This window comes from Schistocerca gregaria, chromosome 3 (genome assembly GCF_023897955.1).
Source record: "Schistocerca gregaria isolate iqSchGreg1 chromosome 3, iqSchGreg1.2, whole genome shotgun sequence".
Taxonomy (NCBI): domain Eukaryota; kingdom Metazoa; phylum Arthropoda; class Insecta; order Orthoptera; family Acrididae; genus Schistocerca; species Schistocerca gregaria.
In genome coordinates, this window is record NC_064922.1 from 579,576,650 (window position 1) to 579,594,002 (window position 17,353).

The following is a 17,353-nucleotide window of genomic DNA, read 5'->3' on the forward strand; positions in this document are numbered from 1 at the left end:
CTGTTTGGCCAGCCCTTCAGCAAGCTAGTTGCCCAGGACTCCGACGTGTCCTGGGGGTCCACAAAAACACCACTGAACGACTGGACTGTTCCAGGGTGGAGATGGACTCCTGGATGTTTTCTACCACAGGATGGCAAGCACTGGACGGTTAGCACTGGTCGATAGCCCGTATGCTGCTCGCGGAGTCAGAACGGAGAAGAAATGACTCGCCAGAACAGAAACCGATGTACACGAGATATGGCCACAAGCTCTGCAGTGAATACACTGCAGCCAGCGGGCAAGGAATGCTGTTCAATATGGCATCTGTGGACATAGGTGAAGCCAACATTACCATCAGCCATCGAGGCATTTGTGTGAACAAATTCAGAACCCCAGAAACCGTCAAGAATTGAGGGGAAGTGACAGCAGAGAGCAGCGGGGTTAATGGAGTCCTTAGGGCCACACAAGAGGTCCAGACGAAGCTTCGGCCAAGGTGTACACGAATGGACCTCAAGTAGAGGTAGTAAAGAGAAGGACTCCAGTTCAAAGAGAATGGATCGCAGGCAAACCGCAATCATTAGCCCTAACCTGGGCCACTGATGCGGGAGATGAACTGCTGTGGGTGGGAAAAGGAGACGGTAATTCGGATGCTTAGGAGAACTACAAATGTGTGCAACATAACTGGTGAGCAATTGTGCATGTCAGATCCGCAATGAAGGGACTCTGGCCTCCACCAGGACACTGGTCACCAGACTCGTTCTAAAAGCTCCAGTTGCTAGGCAAATGCCACAGTGGTGAACTGGGTCGAGTAAACGCAAGACTGAGGGTGTCGCCGAACCATAAATTAGACTCCTCTAGTCAAGGCAAGTTTGAATGAGGGCTCATAGAGCTGCGGCAGCATAGATCAATCTGCATGCCAATTAGTGTTGCTCAGGCAGCGGAGAGCAATTAGTGTTGCTCAGGCAGCGGAGAGCAATGAGGTGCCGCCAGCACTCCCGCTTAAGCTGATGAAGGTGAGAATCAATATGTCTCCACTACAGTGATCATCACTAAGATAAAGTTCAGGTTCCAGATGAATGGTACGACACCGACAGAATTGCATGACACAACGTTGCATATGAAAACTGGAAGTCATGGGGTAGAGCCCATGACTGCGCCTCGTGAATGGCTCCCTGTAGGCGCTGCTCAGCAGCACCAGTACTGGAGGAAAAAGTGGTTCTGATCACTATGGAACTAAACTTCTGAGGTCAACAGTACAGTACTGGAAAAGCAATACGAAATGCAGAAGTCACCAGCATACAGGGAAGGGGAGACCGAAGGCCCTACAGCTGCTGCTAGGCTGTTAATGGCCACTAAATATAGAGATACACTGAATACGGAGCCTGCGGAATGCCATTCTCCTGAATCCGGGGAGGGGGACTATGGGAGGCTCTAACTTGGACACGCAAAGTATGGTGTTACAGGCAGTTTGGGATAAAAGTCGGGAGCAGGTCACAGAGACTCCGCTCATACAATGTGGCAAGGATATGATGTCACCAGGTCGTGTCGTGTGCTTACGTAAGTCAAAAAAGAAAGCAACCAGGTGTTGGTATCTGGAAAAGGCGGTTCAGATAGCAGACTCGAGGGACACAATGGTAGAGCGACTCTGGCAGAAGCCACCATGTCATGGAGCCAGTAGGCTATATGACACCAGGACCCAACCCAACCACCGACACACCATACGTTCCAGCGGCTTACAGAGAACTGACAGCTATCCACATCAAGCAGATTCTTACCAGGCTTTACTATGGGAATGATGGTGCTCTCCCAGTACTACGATGCCATTGCACCAGATCTGGTTGATGATGATGATGATGACACTGTGGCATGTAGTGAACGAGAGGACTTTCTTTTCCATCCACTGTTCGAGGGTGTGAAAGGCTGGGGGATAGTTCTCCAACGCAGAGGCTCAACCAAAGTGCTCGGCAATAGCGTTTGGGTTCGTAGAGACCATTGATATTAACACCAGGGACACCTGTTGGGGTCTGGTACCCAGAAAGATTTTCATCCAGACTTGGGAAAGTGATGTATGTCACCCAATGGTCGACACGTACCTCTCTCAACATGCCTGTTTCCATCGTTTTATTAGCAGGCGAATGCAGACAAGGAGCCGCTTAAAGGCTATTAGGTGCTCTAAGAAAGGGTGCCACTTATGTCACTGTAGAGCTTGCCGATGCTCTGTAATTGCCTCAGTAACTTGCAGCGACCACCAAGGGATTGTCTTTTGCCAGGAGCACCCTACAGCAGTGGTTCCAACAGGTGGTCCGCAGACCCCCAGGGGTCCGCAAGCTATGGCAGAGGTGGTGTCTGTAAGATGCTATTAGAATAAAAAATATATTAAATATATTTCATATCATAACAAATTTTTTGTTTTGGCTACTCAATATTTTTTCAATAACTAATATGTCAATGTTTTTTCTGAGTGCCAAAAACAGAAAACGTATAAAAAGAATCTTAATTTGGCTTTTTTAGGTACTTGATACTGTGATGTGACAAGGTACCAATCGTGCTGGATGAGGGGGTCCTCGAGAAAATTTTGTTGGGAACCCCTGCCCTAGAGAGGGGGATCGTGTTTTCCGCTGCAGAAATTATAGTTGTAGTGACCTGCTCAATCACAGCATTGTTGGCACCATGTGGGGGGGGGGGGGGGGGGGGGGATTCAATGGTGACAGCACAGGTGAAGGCTACCCAGTCTGCCTGGTTTAAAGCCAATCCGGGTATACGTCCATGGGCATGACACCAGGGGAGTGACAGGAAGATGGGGAAGTGGTCACTGCCACACTGGTCGTCAGGTTCTCTCCTGTGGATGGATGGCCAAGTAACTGCCATGAGCCACACTGAAATGTGTGGCAGCCCCAGTGTTTAAAAGGCAGTGGTCAAGTTGTGACAGTAAATTTTTGACCTTCCTACCTTGGCCAGTAAGCATTATGCCAGCCCACAAGGGATTATGCATGTTAAAATCTCGCAAAGTAGGAAAGGTTTAGGGAGTTGATCAATCAGTGCAGCCAATATGTTCAGGGATACCGCATCATCTGGAGGGAGATATACGTTGCAGACAGTTATTTCCTGCATCGTCCATATTCCGACAGCCACAGATCCAAGAAGAGTTTGAAAGGGCAGAAGTTCACAACATACCGAGTTCAGGGCATAAATGCAAACTCCACCTGACACTATTATATTTGCTATGGTTCTTGTAATATCCCCTGCAGCTGAGGACAGGGGTCCGCATTACCGGGAACCAGGTTTCCTGAAGGGCAATCCAGAAAGCAGGTGTAAAGCATAACAGTTTTACATAAGTCTGCCAGGTGGCGGAAAAAACCGCTGCAATTCTTCTGGAGGACGACATGATCGTGTGACTGGGAAGGCATGAAACACTCAATGTGGTAGTCTATGCCTCAGGGTCACCTACTGCCACCGACTTATTACCTGAACAGGCTACATCCATTCTGTCCGAGGGCCTGGCGAGATCTAGATACTCAGCAGACTCCAGAATCTTCACCTCATTCTCAGGCGCAGAGCTTGTAGGTAGCAGTGATATGGGTGCTGCCACAATTCCCTTCATCTTTGAGGTCTTCTTACTGGATTTCTCTCACTGATCCTTGGGTTTCTCTTGCTGGAAGGGCTTCACTGATTCAGTCTCCGGGACTGAGGATGAGCGTTAAGCCCTATGACAGCTGCTTTTGGGCTCTTCAGCCACTGGCAGGTGCCATCTTTCCCACTAGCAGAAACCTGAGCCAATGAAGACTTACACTTCTCTAGCTAAGAAGTGGGGACTGGTGTGCCCGATGGCTGGGGGAACAGTGCTTCTGAGGTGGATGATGCAGGAACAACAGGGAGGGAAGTGCCCCCACCATTAAGGGAGCAGGTTTAGTCTTCCCAACTGGTTCCACGGAACTGATGGGGGCTACAACTGTTCTCGTAGCGGCAGCATAAGAGGAGGTCATAGCCACACGATTTAGGCGCTCAAATTTCCTCTCTGCCTCAATGTAGGTCAGTTAGTCCAGGATATTATATTCCTGGATTTTCCTTTCTCACTGTAAAATCCTGCAGTCTGGTGAGCAAGGGAATGATGCTCTCCTCCGCAGTTGACACAGATGGGGAGGGGGGGGGGGGGGGGGCACATGGAGTATTGGGATGAGATGGACATCAACAATGTCAACATGCGATGCCAAAAGCACAGCGGGAAGATATATGGCCAAACTTCAGGCACTTAAAACACTGCATTGGGGGAGGGATATATGGCTTGACATCATAGCAGTAGAGCATCACACTGACCTTCTCAGGTAATGTTTCACCCTCGAAGATGAAGGCACCGGTGGCAACCTGATTATCCCTCACTAAGTTGGTGTGTAGCTCATTGTCAGGCTGCAAAAGAAGGTCCCGGTGGAATATAATACCCTGGACCATATTTAAGCTGTTATGAGAAGTGATGGTAATGGAAACATCCCCCAGTTTGACACAAGTGAGCAATGCCTGTGACTGGGCAGAGAATGCCGTTTTTATCAAGACTGAACCCGACCACATTTTGGACAAGCCCTCCACCTCCCCAAACTTGTCCTCTAAATGCTCTACAAAAAACTGAGGCTTCATCGAGACAAGGGAGTCTCAATCAGCTCTTGTACATACAAGGTACCAGGGCAAATAAGGTACACTGGCCATCCTTAGCCTGGCGTTCCTCCCATGGTGTGGCCAGAGAGGGGAATAATTTAGGATTGTACTTCCTTGCACTGTACTGAGACTTTGAACACTTAGAGACTGCTGGCATTTGTTTGATCACAAGCAAGTTATGACATGGTACGCTTCATCGCACGTCATCCGCCCTGATGCCACCCACTCCGACCAGGGGCCCTCCCCAAGGGAGCCACCCAGCCACAGGATGGCCATTGCCGTGAGTCCCAATACCCCAGGATGATGGGCATCTACTCCTTGGCATACATGGGGATTTAACAGTGCAGGCATCAGCAGAGCAATCCTTGTGTAGTCAGAGGGCTACAACGGTCACCATCGGTGCAGAAAACAACACTGCATAGTGGGTGGAGGAAAACACACCCAGGAAGGTGTCCTCACCCAAGAGATGGAGGATGAGCGCGACTGCAATGCCATGACAAGAAAGTGGGCTAAAGATGTCAATGGACAATGGACACAATGCACCGTATAAGGTGCCCTTCCCAGTTGGCTCGCTCTTTCGGAAAATTTTGAAAAATGGGGTCAAACCCTACAGGGGACCATCACATAAAGGTCGAAAGGTGGGAGACTCCTTTTAGTCGCCTCTTACAAAAAGCAGGAATAGCTCGGGCCTATTCTAGCTCCCGGGCCCACAGGGGGAAATAGTATATGAATATATGAATAAAGATTGACTTTGTAAGTAAAAGCTGAATACTCCTTGAGTGGCCATTGTAAATAATTTCATACCTGACTGACACCATTCACAAATAAGTGGAATATAAGAAATTTTTTGGGCTAGTAGAAAATATATGGTGAAACTATTTACAACCTGCTCTTAGAAAGCCAACAAAATACTTTTAAAATCTATGTTCCAGAGAAGCTGATATGGAAGCAACACCCTGCCAATCATTATTGATGAATGTGTTCAATTTGTCCCCACTACACAATGTGTCATCGATTTGTTTGTTTAACTTGCCAGATGATGGTGAAACTAAATTTAGCTGTAGATGGATTTTTGAATAAGAGTATTAATTCTGTCCATGCATTACAGTAATAGTGTTGCAAGTGATGGTGGCAAATGCAATCAGTAGTGAATAAACTGGGGCCAATTCTCAGTAACATTATTGTCAGGAAACATTGAGAAAGTCTCACACATCCAAGTTCTACTAGATCTCTGATAATTTGGTCCTACAATCACATTTCCATGTGATCTATAGAGACCAGACATTTGAAGGCGATGGCTGTCTCTAATCCAAATATCTTCAAGAATGTAATAACAGAAAATGAACTGAATTGAGAGCCTGCAGTAAAATACAATGATTTACATGAAACAGCAATATTTGTAAGTCTGCAGGCTATCGTGGCTATAGTCCTTGAAGGTAAAATCTTCTAGGTTGTTAAGCAGCGTATTGATCCTCTTCAATTTCTTCTTACAGGACGTATGTTTCGACTCTTCTGCTAACCATGGAGATCCTGAAGTACAAGATCCTGCCATTCTCTAACACCTCCTAGACGAAAGCATTTAGTCTCTACTTAGCAGATAAATAAGAGTAATTCATTTTTCCTTCTTACAAATACTTACTCGCAGTGGTGCAACTCCTCCATCACGCCTAATCCAACAAATACATCTTCCTGTCGGCAGTAGAGGTGACAGTATTCACGGAACAGGATCACATCTTCAGTACATCTGTTGCCACTGAAGCGTCCACTAGGGCAATGGCATGAAGGGGCTTTTATTGTGTCATTCCAGTAACAAGTTCCACCATTCATGCAGTATCCGTTACAGAGATCAGTTTCACAGCGATCTCCACCAAAACCTGACATACACAAGCACTTTGGCCAACCCGTATATGCTTCAGCTGAACATGTTCCATGAACACAGTAATTGTGACACAGTGGGAGTTCACATCTTGCACCTGTGTACCCCACTGGACATTTACATGCTGGCACAGAGTTCTCATTATTTGCTGATACTATGCCATCATTCAGACAGTAACTCCCATCTGTAGGCCATGTTGAAGGCACTAGCAATGCATTCCTACAATAAATTTTAAAAAGTAAACATTAAAAAATGTAGCTCATCAAAATAAAGTTAAATTACATCTAAACACACGTGCAAATATGAAAGCCATAAATTAAAATACTGAATCAAACCATTATATCAAAGTGAGAAAAACACAATCTAATTAATCGGATTACTCAACTTTAAGAGTGGTGTGGTTTACATTGAATGTCATACCAACATACTGTTAAACGTTGTTTTAAAAACTATTTATAGAGGGCAAAGGGGTATCTAAGACCTGACTAAAGGGTAGTCCTGGCCAGCGGCTGCTCCATAGATTTGACAAATAATACAGAATGTACGAGCATTCCTCAATTTGAAAGCAAAAACTAAATTCACCAGCTTAGTTCCTCTGTCTTATTTGGAGGGCCTTGGACATCTTTGATATTTATAACGTTAGGCCATTCAATTAATTTAGACACTCTGCTGGCAATGGAAAACTTTGTTTACAATATATTCCTGTCAGTTTATCTTTTTTACCTCCATGCATACAGTAAACAAATATGGTAAGTGAAAAATAAACGAGTGAAAATGTGCAAGGCATGTTATTTTCTCATTAATAGTATGACCTAAATAAAAAATATAAATTTCACTAAAATAATATGGAACAATTCTTCCTAAATCAATTACAGTTGTTCAGCCTTGTGGGAGTTGTGGTCTACACAAATTGTAACAAAGAACAAATTCCTCTGTTTACTACAATACCGTTATTGCTGCAAGGCAGTTTAGTATTAAACCATTGGTTCTCTTTTCTTACTTCAACATTATTAATCTGCATTACTGCCATTAACACACATTTTTACTGAATGAATAAAAATTTTTTTTGAAGTTTCTGTTCCAGTAAATGCAAACAAACAGTATATTATAAATTTTGATTCAAGAACTTAGTGTTATCCAATAGTTCTCAATTACACCTACCTATCTGTAGTTGCAGTTGTCTGTGAAGTTGTGATTTCAGTATCAGGTGTAACCCATGGCAAAATTTCTTTACTTGGGTTGGTTGCATAACATGATGAAACTACTACCGATGTTAAACCTTTCAAAATTTTATGGCCACCCCAGCGCTGTACTGTCCATGGGTTCAAACCCTTGGGATCCATCGTTCGAAGGCTCAAAAGTCTGCCATCTGCTTTATCTATCCAGAAAAGCCTTCCATGAGCAACTGTCATGGTGCGTGGTTCATCGTAGGAACCTTTGTACAAGAGTTCTCTACCTGTTCCATCTAAATTGCTTCGTTCAATCTGAAAAGCATCACCTTCAGTATCATCACACCAAAATAGCTTTCTTGTTTGCCAGTCAACAGCTATACCCATTGGGTTAAAAAGATTCTCTTTTATTAGTATTTCTCTGTGAAAATAATCAAGCCTTGTTCTCTCAATTGTAGAATTTCTATATTCAGTGTTGGTCCAATACAGGTAGCTGGAAGAGAAAGAGAGAAGCCTTGTATCACAGAATGACATAAATAAATCTACAAGATGTTAAAATTTACCATAGTGAGGTGGCTGATTATCTTACCGGCCACAGTTATCTACAGTAATTCCTTGTAGCGTAACATTCTCAAACTGATGGAGAACTCTGCCACTACTAGTCTGCCAGGCATGTTTATACCACATTAAAGCACCCTTTTTTCCTGTTGTCCAGTATATGGCATCAGTCACATTGGAATATGCAACACCCATTATTTTAGTAGCTGGTTCTGTAATACAGCAGAGTGAATTACACAACCTCTCATCACAGGCTAACAACTAATATACCATTGAACAACATTTCTTTTTTGTGGTTTCTTTTTTTAATTGTAAAGTCTGTCAGAGTTTTAAGCTTTTAATATAGTACACGATAATTACAGCGATGACACACATAATAATAATCTCAAGCTAAAGCACACTGGAACTGGGAAAGGCCTCTTGTTTTCTAGCTATAGTAGTTTTGACTATTATGTTCCCAATGTAGCCAAATTAATTTTGCCTAGGTCTTATGGAATTTTATTGTTCTAATTTTATGCCTGATTAACAACTGCTGAAAACAGCTGGTTGATTGTGAGTTATGTGAGCAGGCATGTGTCCTATCATCTGAATGGTTGTGTTGTTTTCGGATTGGGGGTATTGCAGCTTTTCCAGTCCCATCATTTCAGTTATGTCACTACAGTCTGATGTTATGCAGTCGATCACAAGATGCATAACTAGATCGGAGACATGGTTCCACAGGTGGAACCTATGAATTAATGTATCAATGGAATCATATGTTGCACATGTGAAAGTTGTGCTGAGGTGAATGTTGTATAACTTTTTTAATTGGTTACCATTTTTTCATTGATGGTCAGGTCCCACATGGCTTTAATTTAGATGTTACAACATTGTTGTGTAAATTCCTCCAGATAATATCCTGGTTTATCGAGGGATAGAGTTCTCTTTATTTTTTTACCTTCACTGTTGTTAAAAAGCCTTGTTACGAAATTCTGTGCACGGTGGTTCTTGTTTATGTAGCTGAACTCTTAAAAATATGACTTAATAAATTTTAAAGCTCTTGGTATTACTGTTATTTTGAAGAGCAACTACATGCTTACTAGCTCCCATTTGTTGATTAATGTTTCCAATACTATGGTCCCCACTCCGCACACTTTCATGCATGAAGCTAGTCAGGAGAGTTGTGCAATTTTTGCCCCTTGTGGTTGGGAGTGTTAAGGCGTCTTGATGCACTTAAAGCTCTTTCTCCTCATAGTAACCACCACAGCACACATTTAATGTTGTCTGCTATGGCAACAGGTACAGAAAGCATCCATGCTAAGTAATTCAGTTTCAGTATTACCTAGTTTTTTGGTGTTTGCATTGTCTGTGGCAGTACGATTTCATCTGGGAATTTGGTGTTGACATATTGTTGGGTACTGATTATTTACACACACACACACACACACACACACACACACACACACACACACACACACACACACACACACACACACACACACATTTTGTGGCAGTTGTACTATGCGGCTGAAGTCGCTACAAATGGCAACAAGGAGATTTTCATTTATTTAGCAGAGCACCCACTGCTATAGTAAAATTGCTGATTAAGCAATGCATTAAAATTAGATCCTCCAGTGATGATACGGTATCCTGTATGTCATCGGCGTATGTTGCACAATATATCCAGATGTTTCTTATAGTCGCACCACATGATGTGGCCGTGATGTCTGTCAAGAGGGGCTCTGCAGCAATGGCATTTGGGCAATTGAGAGTGGGCATTCTTACTGGCTTGAATGCTCAGTTTCAATAGACAAGTTTAAGTTTCTTTTGTTTCTTTCAATGATTTCCATACTTTTTGGTCTTGCCCATTTTATGTATGGTTTCACAGATATTTTTATTGCTTATGACAACATATGTCTTCTCAAAGTTATAAGTGAACTGTAACCCTTGCTTTGTGTAAAGGCATTAATTTTATCATGGAGATTGCTGGTGACATTACATTTTGGCCAACATGTTGCTGTATTGATATTGACCAAAATTCTTTAATACTAACTGTATTCATAGTTTGACCTTTTAATCAGCATGTAAGAGAGTGATGGGGCTCATTTTATTAGTATTCTTGCTGTTACCCTTCTTATGCAGTGGCATGAGGATGCCATCTTTTACAGAAGAGCTGTATTTTCTGCCCTTTTTTCTGAAGGCTTTTGACCTAGCATATTGTTTGATTCTCAGCAATTTTAAATTTAGCTATGCATGTCCTCCATTGTAAAACAGTACTGTAGTGGCCTTTGCATCATGAAGACCAAACACTAAGTTTCTGTCATTTCCACATCTAGTTGGTTGTTCCAAAAGAAACTGACATTGAGCTTTCAAAGCCCTCAACTACAAAAAGTTACTACATTTGAAGTTTACATAGGTCTAACAGGCTTAATGATTGTAGACATTAATTCATCGTTTATTAAATGTTCCTGGAGGCATTTACACTGAAATTCTACCCATTCTACTTGCAGAGTATGTAGTCACTGAAGCATAAGTCAAACACACTCTCGAAATTTTTGCCACATTCCATGACAACGGAAGTCTTGGACATGTCATTTGGGCTTGTTGCATTGATTTATGTTTTGAATTTGAACATAAACACTCCCAACAATATTATTTCCAATAAAAGAATCTTTCAGCTGTTTAAACACTCCACATGTACATTTATTACGTACTAAACAGTTCTATGATAATGATCAACAGAGATTAAAATAATTTTGACATATGCTAGCACCTTTAAATTTCCTCGACATTCAGTAAACTAAGTGAGTAGCTGCATATTTGCAGAGTCTATTTTCCAATAGAAGGAACAAATTATGCAAGTTGTTCTCAAAACATTAGAAACCCAACTTACCAGAAATAATCATTTTCGGTACTTGTTCTGGAATCCCAATTTTGTAGCTGTAAATGTAAGAGTCTTTTCCCTTCTTATCCACAACATAAATTTCATCACGTTGATTGTACGATAATTCCTGGACACTGTCAAATCCCCCATCACTAATTCTTGTTTCATTGCCTCCAATGATTAATAACTGGATTTTACTGTCCACAGCAACAGCAAGATCTGTGGAAGAGATGAGGTTTAAAGTCAACTTCTGAAATGATAACACACATTATCTTATTTAATTCTCAGCTCTATATATTCTAAAAGCAGTGACCTACCTCTCTCTCTCTCTCTCTCTCTCTCTCTCTCTCTCTCTCTCTCTCTCTCTCTCTCTCTCAATATTTAAATTATTTGGTGGAATGAAATCAGGCTGTAATTAGAGGTGAGATGCTCATCTTTGCTTTACTTAAGTGTTAAACTACAGAATTATCTTCTGGCAGACTTCAATATGCAAATTTATTGAATGAATCCAAGGGAAGTCCAGGTTTTAATTGGCCTATGAATTTGTCATTCCTTATCCATGCATTTTTAATTAATTGGTATCAAGGACAGAACCAGGGTGAACTGGGGTAAATTAATTCATCTGTATTTGGTTCCTTATAAACATGTGCAATGTTCCCACATAGATATACATCAAGGGTCAGAACTCTGGACGGCAGCAACTTTTTTTTTTTTTGTTCTAAATGTGGATAAAATGCATTATTTCAGAATATTTTCATGAGAGGAAGATGGAGCAAAACAAATAAATCCATTTACAAGAGCAGTATTTTGGTTCAGCAGTGTTTTACTCTTTTTTTTTTTTTTTTAATTCTACCAAATAAAGCCAAGACGGTGTTTAACACCATTATCAAAAATCTTAAAATTTCTTGAACAACTTAGTTCAGATATTCATGCAATGCTCTTATAACCAAAAAAATATTTGACATATGTCTGAATGAACAGTATTGTACAGCTTTTCTATTACAACCAACTGTGAGAAAGAAGACGCTGTTCCACACTGTGCTATAAGAACGTGCAGTTTCATCTCCTTTCTCATAGTCAGTTTTAACAGGAAATAGAAAAGCTAATGAGCTAATGAGCTTATGATTAGAACACTACTATTAACACCACCCCACCCTCCACCCCACCCCTCAGCTGCTACTATGGAATCTAACTCGTCCAAAACTCTGAAATCCTATCCATTTTCAGATTTAAACTGTGTAAAATACTGTCACTAAAGTTACTATCCTCAAAGATACGGCAGCAGGAGAGAACTCTCATATCCCATTTGCCAACAATCCCAACCAATTCTCCCACTCGTGTTTAGCAATTTCAGTTCCCAAGCAAGGTTTTATTTGCCATAACAATAAACAGGACTCAAGGTCAGAGAGAGGGGGCAGGGGATAGACTGAGAACAGGAGGAGGTGGAAGAAATCGGGGTAAGAGGAGATAGAAAGAGAGAAGAGGTAAGGAGATTGGAGCGCGTATGCATCTCCCATGCCTATTTAGCAATTGTGAAGTATTTCCAGGATCCCTAGTAGGGTATATTTATCTAACAAGCGAGACTTTCAACTTCCTATCTATGAGGATAGATTATTAAAGTTTAGTATGTCATAGATGGTGAGGTTAATAGACGAGAAGTAACTTGGATTTGACAAAGACAATTAGCTGTGTTATTTACACAAAACCCATCCTAACTTTCACCCTAAGCGACTAAATGAAACCATAAAAATCTAAATTTGGATGGCCATATGACTCCACAGCAGCCATTTAGAATTGGCATTACAGTTGGAAATTGTGCTTAATATGACATCCACTTTGTCACTTCACGAACGGTACACAATGCACTATTTGCCACAACTGTGCAGTGGCTTGTGGAAAGCATATGTACTGTAGATACACATGGATGGAAGCCCTTTGTTATACTGGTTAAGATATTAAGAGCTGAAAGTAAATAATGTTACATTCTCTGAAAGACTTATTATATAACCTCAGTTTGCCAGACACAAATCCATTATACTATACTACTAAACCATTAATCAAACCATACCTATTTACATCAACTAGGACTTAATTTAGTTTCACTTGTTATTCCATCCCCGCCCCCCTTGCGGTCACCTCAACATGTGTACTAATACTCTGCGAACTTTGTTGTACATTCTTCATAGCACTCATTACAGGATACAATAAATGGTTGTACTCAAATGAGGACTGTGTACAGTGGTAATACGAAAGTGTAGTTTTAAGATTTTTCAAATAAATTCATTTTACATCTACATACATACTCCACACACAACACTGAAGTGTCTGGCAGAGGATGCTTAGGATAGTACTTACGGTTTCTTCCCATTCCAATTGGTTATTGAGTGCAGGAAGAGTGACTGCCTAAACCCCTCTACAAGTGCTGTAATTAATCTAATCACATCTTCACAGTCCCTGGAAGTGATATCAAGGACATGAAAAGTATCTTCAGATTCTCCAGGCAATACAGATTCCTGCAATTTTTAAAGTCTGACAATTCAGTGTTTTTCAGCATTTCTATGATGCTCTCCTGTGGATCAAGAAGCCCATTTCCATTTGTGCAGCTGTTCCCTGTATATATTCAATATACTCTGCTGGTGCTATTTTGTATGGGACCACACATTTTCTGGTAAACCAAAAAAATAAGGCAATGAGATGGATGCAGTAATCACAAGTGGCCACAAGGGCGAGACTTGGGGGCAGGGGGAGGGGTGGCGGTACTTGCTCCCCTCACCTTCCCCTACAATGTGGTTGAGTGGAAGGACGGAATGGAGGGAAATTATGGTTTAACATCCAGTTAACATCAAGGTCATTAGAGAGAGCACAAGCTCTGAATGTTTCAAGGATGAGGAAAAATCTGCCATGGTTTTTCAAGGGAAATCACAGAAAACCTAAATCTGGATGCCTGGACGCAGATTTAACCACTATCGTCCCACATGCAAGTCCAGTGCACCGATCACTGTGCCACTTCACTTGGTAGGATTCTTCATTACAGCATTTTTATTCGATACTTAATTCTTACACTTCAATTCTTTAAGATATCAAATTTTTTGTTACATACAAAACTTGGTTTTTGTAGCCCAAACGATTTCAAAAATGCTTTTCCCCTTGAGGATAAAAGTCTCCTGATACCCATGGCCTTGGTCCATTACGTCTGGGTGTTATTTGAGAACTATTCCAGTAATTTATCTATAACCTAACGAAGATTCTACATCTACATCTACATGACTACTCTGCAATTCACATTTAAGTGCTTGGCAGAGGGTTCATCGAACCACAATCATACTATCTCTCTACAATTGCACTCCCGAACAGCGAGCGGGAAAAACGAACACCTAAACCTTTCTGTTCGAGCTCTGATTTCTCTTATTTTATTTTGATGATCATTCCTACCTATGTAGGTTGGGCTCAACAAAATATTTTCGCATTCGGAAGAGAAAGTTGGTGACTGAAATTTCGTAAAAAGGTCTCGCCGCGACGAAAAACGTCTATGCTGTAATGACTTCCATCCCAACTCGTGTATCATATCTGCCACACTCTCTCCCCTATAACGCGATAATACAAAACGAGCTGCCCTTTTTTGCACCCTTTTGATGTCCTCCGTCAATCCCACCTGGTAAGGATCCCACACCGCGCAGCAATATTCTAACAGAGGACGAACGAGTGTAGTGTAAGCTGTCTCTTTAGTGGACTTGTTGCATCTTCTAAGTGTCCTGCCAATGAAACGCAACCTTTGGCTCGCCTTCCCGACAATATTATCTATGTGGTCCTTCCAACTGAAGTTGTTCGTAATTTTAACATCCAGGTACTTAGTTGAATTGTCAGCCTTGAGAATTGTACTATTTATCGAGTAATCGAATTCCAACGGATTTCTTTTGGAACTCATGTGGATCATCTCACACTTTTCGTTATTTAGCGTCAACTGCCACCTGACACACCATACAGCAATCTTTTCTAAATCGCTTTGCAGCTGATACTGGTCTTCGGATGACCTTACTAGACGGTAAATTACAACATCATCTGCGAACAGTCTAAGAGAACTGCTCAGATTGTCACCCAGGTCATTTGTATAGATCAGGAACAGCATAGGTCCCAGGACGCTTCCCTGTGGAACACCTGATATCACTTCAGTTTTACTCGATGATTTGCCGTGTATTACTACGAACTGCGACCTTCCTGACAGGAAATCACGAATCCAGTCGCACAACTGAGACGATACCCCATAGCTCCGCAGCTTGATTAGAAGTCGCTTGTGAGGAACGGTGTCAAAAGCTTTCCGGAAATCTAGAAATACGGAATCAACTTGAGATCCCCTGTCGATAGCGGCCATTACTTCGTGCGAATAAAGAGCTAGCTGCGTTGCACAAGAGCGATGTTTTCTGAAGCCATGCTGATTACGTGTCAATAGATTATTCTCAGATAGCCCTCATAAATGAGATTTACACCAGCATCATTGTTTAATTCTGTAGGTTGGAGACGTTATGTCTGATCTTTCATTCCTTCCAAATCTGCTAAGGCTGAAATCAGCGAAGCAAGGGTATTTGGGCAGGGAGAGTTTTAACGCAACTGGTCACTGTGTGGCACTTAGGCTACACTTGGTACATTCAGTATTATTTTTGGCGTGATATAGGTTTTTTTTTTCCCCGTTTACGTTTTGATCCGCTGATGGCAGTCTGCCCAAACTCATAACCTGTGTGATGCAGACTGTTAAACTAGCGTAAGTGTTTCATTATGATGTCCGGCCTCTATAACAACTTTGTCTTCAATAGAAGACTGTAATGACCTTACTCATAAACTTAAATTCCGGACTTAACTAAAAAAGTAGGTAAATTAAACTTTAAAATATCACGAAAATTTAGTGGAACTACTTGGACCTAGGAAGTAACTATTTTACCGTATGCTGATTATAGACAAGATCTCGCCTTTCGCTAACAGTGTGCTACCAATTACTGCCAAACAACAGCCCGTGCTGATGAAGTTATCAGACCAGTACAAAGACTAGAAAGACTAAGGCTGCGACCCCTCTGGATGATAATAAATCGGAGAAACGAAACTGGAGAAAGTATTTCAGTCTCAAAAGAGCCGACGTACGTAAATACTTGAGGTATCGAGTATCAGATGCTTTTCAACGGTGATCAGCTTATGCCTATTGAGCAGCACGTCTGTCGCGAGAGAGCAAGAAGGAAAAAATATGGACTCGGGTCTCTACCCACACGTGCTGATACGCTGGTTTGCTCCGCGCAAAACACGTTTCGAGGACCGCTCGCAGGCTGTTTCAGTGCGCCGGCGCGCGCCTTTCGTAATAACGGGCTAGTCAAATAATGACATAATGACGCAATGCCGCCCCCCCCCCCCCCCCCCCCCCAATGTGCTCCGCATGCTCTTGATAGCAGCAGCAGCAGGCGCCGTCTACTGTTGGCGGGTGTGTCTCGCTGACTACTTGCTGCTGTACGCGAAGGTCACGGCCGACTTCTGTGGCGGCACGCCCATCACTGCTGCAGTTGTGCCACCTTGCAACTATTGTGCTACTCTGCTCATTGCAAGGAAGCGCATCAAACTATCTTTATTCATAACTCGTTCTCTTGCTTTTATTCTCTACTTTACTTGGTAAGGAAAACAATGCAATCCGGCACGCAGTTTTAATCTGCCAGGAAGTTTCAACATTCTTCCACATTCTTCGAAAGCAGTTGCTGGAACTAATGAACAAAAATCTAACTGGCAAGGCTGGCCTTTGTGTTGTGCGGAGACGTGTGAGGGCAAATACTGACGTACTCGGCGCTACCACAGAAACTTCACTACGCAACTGCTAGGTCACTGGCGTCTACAGAAATTAAAAATCAGGGAAGTCGACGTGGAGTGTTCCAGACAAATCCGATGTGACAAAACCGAACGACGGACCTATCGGACACCTTTTATTGTGCCATTGTCAGCAAAATTGCTAACGCCAAGCGTGAACGTGCATCGCTTTCCTTTCAATTCTTGCTCTAAGGGGGATAAGCTGGCTGCTAGTTCGTTGATGTACAGAATATATAATAATAAATCATAATCTGAAGTACACAGCTCTAAAACTGGCAGTATATTTACAATCTGCAGCTTTTTTTTGTGTATTTTTTTTAGCAGCAACGTCGATATTCTTTCCGCTGGTATATCGAAAGTTTCTCGATATATCGTGTGCTGGCAAATGTATCTTTCAAAATATCGATATACCGGATTCCCGGTATT

The 17,353-nt window shown here is 42.1% G+C and overlaps 1 protein-coding gene across 1 annotated transcript in view; it reads right to left on the minus strand.

Annotated features, from left to right (window-relative positions):
* Positions 1-17,353, minus strand: part of LOC126354569 (protein cueball) — a 164,637-nt gene that overhangs the window by 16,154 nt on the left and 131,130 nt on the right. Inside the window, exons 2-5 of the mRNA XM_050004314.1 lie at positions 11,102-11,311; positions 8,261-8,441; positions 7,664-8,164; positions 6,266-6,721 (exon numbers count right to left, since the gene is read on the minus strand). Coding sequence (XP_049860271.1) covers positions 6,266-6,721; positions 7,664-8,164; positions 8,261-8,441; positions 11,102-11,311 — 1,348 coding nt within the window. The remainder of the gene's footprint in view (positions 1-6,265; positions 6,722-7,663; positions 8,165-8,260; positions 8,442-11,101; positions 11,312-17,353) is intronic.